The sequence below is a fragment of the Cavia porcellus genome, unplaced genomic scaffold, assembly GCF_034190915.1.
Source record: "Cavia porcellus strain 051 isolate PalLab524CR breed Dunkin Hartley unplaced genomic scaffold, mCavPor4.1 scaffold_8, whole genome shotgun sequence".
NCBI classification, from domain to species: domain Eukaryota; kingdom Metazoa; phylum Chordata; class Mammalia; order Rodentia; family Caviidae; genus Cavia; species Cavia porcellus.
This window is the reverse complement of record NW_026947491.1, coordinates 39,332,839-39,338,838: the sequence shown is the minus strand read 5'-3', so window position 1 is coordinate 39,338,838 and position 6,000 is coordinate 39,332,839. Positions and strand designations below refer to the sequence as shown.

General features: G+C 47.8%; 1 protein-coding gene across 2 annotated transcripts in view; it reads left to right on the top strand.

The window, feature by feature from the left end:
• Window positions 1-4,636: 4,636 nt before the first annotated feature.
• Window positions 4,637-6,000, top strand: part of Col2a1 (collagen type II alpha 1 chain) — a 29,921-nt gene continuing 28,557 nt past the window's right edge. For both annotated transcript variants that reach the window (XM_005006506.4, XM_003475836.5), the window contains exon 1: window positions 4,637-4,900. In XM_005006506.4, the coding sequence (XP_005006563.1) occupies window positions 4,816-4,900 (85 nt within the window). In that variant the 5' untranslated portion in view covers window positions 4,637-4,815. The remainder of the gene's footprint in view (window positions 4,901-6,000) is intronic.

Below are 6,000 nucleotides of genomic sequence, written 5' to 3'. Positions count from 1 at the left end.
AGGTTATTCATCCCTCAAATGCACATTGTGCTGGGTCACTGCTTGATGCCTTCTAACTCTGGGAAATTGTCTGATGTAGAATCAGCTGTTCCCTATGGAACATCTGCAGAGTGCTCAAACTTCCCTGCATCGAGACACTTATGTTCTTCTCTGCATCGTCAAGCCATCAAGAGCTGACAAAAGCATGTATTCCCGAAAGCCTGAAAGCTATGCACTCCAAGAAAATTCAAGAAAGGCTTTTGTGTAAAAAAAGGTGGTAGGGACCTATAAGATAATTGCTGGATAAAAAAACAGCATTTTTCAAACAAAGGGAGTCTAAAACACCCAGACATCTTTATCTGTCCCCTTCCCCAAAGCCTAGTCAAAGATTAGTAGAGGGATCAGTGAGAAGTAAGGCAGACTAGTAAAAACTAATCTCTTTCAAGGAGTCTTCAGTGTCTAGCCTTGATTTCATCTCCTACATCTGTGTTTTATGTCCAGGCACCCATGTGACTGACTCCATGCTATTTGGTTCAGGAAACTCCTGAATCACCACCTGCCTTTCTTTGATATCATTTGCTGCTACTCTGGCTTCTCACTGTGCCTCTGCACTCCCAACCACAGCAATGCTTGGAGACTCAATTCTCCTAGGAAACCTTCCCCAGTCAACTGGAGGACTCCTGAAATGGCCTTTTTGGAGTGAGTACCTTTGTTGCAACATTTTTTAATCATCATTTTTTCTTGTGTACCTTTTCTGTAACTCCACTCTGTACAAAAGAAGGTGTTTTAGCACCAGTGCTAAACTAAATGTTTATGGCACTAGGTCAGGACAGAGGAGACTGGGCGGTGTTCTTAATGCTGTCTGCCTCTGAAAATACATAGAAACACATTCATGCTCCTATGGAATGGAATGTACGCCATAAATCTGGAAAAGCCCTATCCTGGACAGTCCTGACCCTATTACTCTGCCCCAAAAATGCCAAAGAAAAACACAAACATCTTGAAAGGCTGCCTGAAGTGAACCAAGCCAACTGAGGCTGGGCGTTGAAGAGGAAGCACCCTCACCAGGCGGGCTGTGTGAAGTGTGTGCATTCACCGCCAGCCATATTTGGGACGGACCTGCCTCTTTATCACTATTTTTAAATGCTATTTATGCAGAGGGAGAGAAAAAAGATATTTTCTCTACGGTCTACCTACAAATACTTTTCCCAATAAGGCTGTGTCTACATAAGTCTAAATTTACTATCCCTATAAAGAGCCAAAAATACCAAAGTGGTTATTTTGTCTACACAACACAAAATTAATAACCTAACCCATCTGCTTCACTGAGTTTGTCTGACTTGAGGTAGGTACAGTGTTTTGTTTCTAACCCTTCTCCCTACTATTATACATGCTGTATTTATAAGGGCGTAAGTTTAAATAACAGCCACCTGGGACCTTCATCCTCAGCCATCCCTCCCCTTTTTATACCAAGTGGGGAAGAGAGAAGCACTTTTTTCCCAATTCAGTAACTCTAGAGGCATTTCCTCAACTATCTGACACTGATATGATACAAGAGCTCTCATATTAAGTGAAAGGATATTTATTTTTGTTGTATTTAATGGAGACCTTCCTACACTGGACTGTGCATTTTAAAACTTTATATTAAACCTATATAACACTTTCCAAACATTTACACTCATAATTATAAGTCATGGAGTGGACAGTATATTCCCAGAACTTAGGCCCTAGAAGGCTCTAGGGCTCTAAGGCTGTTGTGACCCAATATCCTGTTGACGCGGGACTTTCGTGTTCTGTATTCATATGACAACTTCATTTTGTTTCTTTGTCTCCTCTTTTGTGGTCTCTTCTTGATGTTTTCATTGTTCTTTCATCCAACAACTGCTATCTTACCTTACCTTGATTTATCTGAATCCAATTGATGAGGTCAGATGTTAATAAAATATGTAAACTATGAAGCAGCAGACACAGAGTAAGAGGTAATCGACTATGCATAAAGTGCTAAGTGTCAGTATGGACCATAAATGCTGGCTATTCAGGGGTTTATTTTCCATTCTTTTCATTCTCTGAGCTATGGTGCAGATAATGAGATGGCTGGATAAGTGATCGACAAGTGGTTTTTTTTGGTCACTTATAGGTTCATTCTCCTTTGAATTACAAATCAGAGGTTTTTAGATGGTAGGTTTTTTTGGATTCAAGGATGAGTAAAATATTAATATTACTGCTTAGTTGACTTGAGAATTTAAATAATTTCCGTACTTTATTTTGCCTCTATTGATTTGAATTTTAAATTTTATTTTGTTTTTGTCAATTCCTACATTTGTTGAAAAAAATTTCCTACAGGGAGTAGGAAACTAAGCTTTGTATTTACAGATAGACTACAACTATTGCAAAGAATCCAGAGCACTTATCTATATAGTTTATTGCCAGAGATGAATCAGAATTAGATGCAATCAAGAGTAGATTAGCTATTCACACATGTATCACTTGGCTGCCCACTGAGTTAGGTTATTTCCAAATAGGCTTCCATTTTTTTTTCATATATGTTAGTATTTTTTTCAAAGCTTTTTTTTTTGTTGAATTTTCTGTTTGAATACTTAACTTTATAGTTGACTAGGTAGGGCTTGAATCATAAAATATATTCTATTTTTCATCTAAATAAATTAGGCCACAAGGACTTACCTAAATCTTCCTATATTCTAAAATTGTGCTAGGTACAGTTCTTACCCCCAAGAAGCTTCCAAGCTCACTGATGGGATAAGACCCTGACTACAAGGAAGAGAAAAAAGAAAATCACGTACACACACAATGTGAGCAGCTTAGAGTAAATCTATAGTTATAGGTTATAGATACCAGAAGGACACAGAATAGGAAGACAACACATTCTAAGATAAGAGAGCAGGCCAGACTTCTCCGAGAACCTAAACTGAGGGAACCATGACTAATGTGCAGAGAGGAGAGGACTTACCGCCCCAAGGTGAACACCATATTGCAGCTTCAGATCAACTTGCCCCTAGCAGAGTTAGGAGGTGGGGGCCAGCCCAGAGCTGAACAAAAGGACTTGAAAAAGAAGGGTGGAAAAGACACAAGAAAGGGTCACAGCAGATAAAGGGGACCATAAAACCAGTAGTTCTGTCCTTCATCATCTCCAACCAGACTAGACAAAACATGGAGCCATCTCTTTAAACAATAAAAGTCTTTTCCCTTTTCAGCCAGCACACTTGTGCAGAAATCAGGCTTTGCACACCCAGAAAACCTGTTACTAAATGAGGTGGGCTAAGCCTGGAGCTTCTGCAGGAAGCTCTAGCCAGGGTAGTGGAGGTTGCTTCTAGTGCTTTTAGCTCCCAAGAGAAAAGCTCCACGGAAACTCAGCTGCTCGAGAGCAGTTTCTACTCCAGTCAGCTCTAAAGTCTGAGTTTCACTTTGCTAAAGTTCTTGGGGAGATCAATCTCATTCCCCATAAAGATGGTCTATTCAGAAGAATATTACTCATTGGTATTAAAGTAGAGACCTTGGACCAAGAGAACTCTGCTGAGCCACAGGGAGAAGGCAGTTTGGGCTGACGTGTCCTGTCGGAGGGCACCCACTAGGAAAGATGAGGTGAAGAGGGAAGCAAGAGCCAGGGGGCCAACTAGAAAATTCTGTCCCCCACCGCCCTTGCCCACAGAACTTGATCCAGCTGGAATGGTCTGCTTGTTCTCTGGCCAGGGCTGCAAGTGACCAACCATCCCTGGCAGGAGCTGCTGCATTCCCAACTAGCAGTGCCTACTCCCTCCAGGACTGGAGGACCCTGGCTAGGAAGAGCAGACACCAAAGCTAGGCAATCCCCCCACCCTGGAAGCACCAGCATGGCCGATCTTGTTTCTTGGTTGGTTCCATTCTCCGCAGGTCCTTCAGCCCCTTTCCGGGGCTCATCCCTGCCTCCTGCACCTTCACATAGGTCTTTGTGAAGGAACACACCAGCCCCTTTCCTGGTCGGCTGGCTCAGGCCAACGTCTGCCTTGGCTCCAGAGGAGGTTCATTCATTGCCAAGTGGATAGGGGAGGGCCGAGGGGCTAAGCTGTGATTCTCCAGGTGGGAGTCCAGGGGCATTCCGGAAAGGGGCCAGATGTTAGGTCTGAGCAACCCCCCAAAACGGTCCGGCTAGCCGATCTCCAAGATTCTGGGCTCCAGATAACTTCGTGGCTTCTCCCCAGCCACCATCCCCAAGCGCTCTATACGTGCGGTGTCCCTCTCCTCTAGTGCTCTTCTCTATTGCTCCCCTCCTCCCTCCCTTGTCTTTTCCGTCCAGTCCAGTCCTCTGTCAGGGCCCGCGGCCTGCCCCTCTGCAAACACACCCTCCCCTCCAATCCCGGCAGAACTCCAAGGGGAGGGGCCGGAGGCCCCCCTTCCCGCCTGTGGTTGAAGGGGACAGTGCCGCAGCCCCAGGTGGTGGGGGACAGAGGCCGTCTCTGCGCCCCGCCCGATCAGGCCACTGGGCACTAGGTGGGGGCGGGAAGCAGGGTTCTCGGGAGGGGGGGTCCGGTCCAGGCAGGTGCGGGCTCTGGCAGCTACCAGGCAGGCTCCGGGGGCGGGGTCTCAGGTTACAGCCCGGCGGGGGGTCGGGGGCGGCCGTGGTTTGGGCCAGTCTGCCAGCCTCGAGAGGGGCTGGGCACATATAACGGGCGCCGCTGCGAAGAGAAGACGCAGAGCACCGCTAGGCTGCCGGGTCTCCTGCTGTCTCCTCCCGCTCCGAAGGTCTCCTGCATGAGCGCGCGGTAGAGATTCGATCCGCGCCGCGCTCCCGCCGCCTCACTGCGCTCTGCCCGGGCCCGGCTCAGCCAGGCCCCGCGAGCCATGGCCCACCTCGGGCCTCTCCAGACGCTGGTACTGCTGACGCTGCTCGTCGCCGCTGTCCTGCGGTGCCAGGGCCAAGATATCAGTAAGTCGCGCACCTCTCCTGCCTGCTTCCTTTCCTCGCAACCCTGCTCCCCAGTCTGCTCTGGCTCTGGAGCCCGTGGATTCCCGCTAGAGCGGCTTTCAGAGTCGTTGCGCGTGGAGATTCTCAGAATACGCAGGCGCACGCCCAGACTAGCTCGGCGGTGAGGCGCTCGGTCCCAGCACTCTTAATGTCAGTAGAGGCTGGAGCCGTTCGCAGGTCCCTACCTAGAGCAAGGCCACTGGATTTACAGTGTTGGGTGCCAGAGATTTGCGCGCAGATACAAATACATTCTTCCATGGACTTGGGGTATTAGGCACACAAACGTGCAACTGACCTCGAGGAAGCCAAGGCCTTCTAAGTGCAGCTAAGCAGGTCATGACCCATCGAACTTAAAGATGTAGGGGACGGAGCGAGCGAGGCAGCAAGCAAATGCCAGAGGTTTGACTTTGCATCCTTATCCAGGGGCTGGAGGCAGTGGGGGTAGGAGGGAGTTCAAAGGGAAGTTAGACAAAGAACTAAATCTGACCCTAGTGGACTGAAATATGAGGCCACAAAGAAAGCCTTCGGAGAGGCGCTCCGGACCATAGGGCCCAGTTTAAATTCCCTCCCCTCAGGCTGGCCCCAGGGCAAGGTGCAGACCTCGTTTGCATCTGCATCTCGCCTTCTTTGCTTCTCTCCTGGCGAAGGCCAGAGAAACTTCTCCTAGGAAAGACGATAACTTTCCAACCAAACTCGCTTTTCAGCTGCCCCCTGAAAAGAGCACCCTCTCCTTGCCATCTTCCCCTCATTCCCAGCAGAGGTACTACAATGAGTTATTTTTCTAAGTTTCGGGAACTCAGCAAGTCAGGCAGCAGGCCATGGATGCGTGTGCGTGCGTGTGTGCGTCGGTCCGTGCGAGAGTGTGTACGCGCGTGTGTGTAGCAGGGAAAGGAAGTATGATTACTATAAGTACTTCAGCCAAGGATATTTAGAGAGGGCAATTTTACAGTTGAGTCTAAAGGCAGTCCGGAGTGTATCTTTCCATCTCCTCCTTTTGTAAAGCCCACTGTCTGAGATTATATTCAGGACAAACGAACCCTGGAAAGTGTATTAGGTAGAGA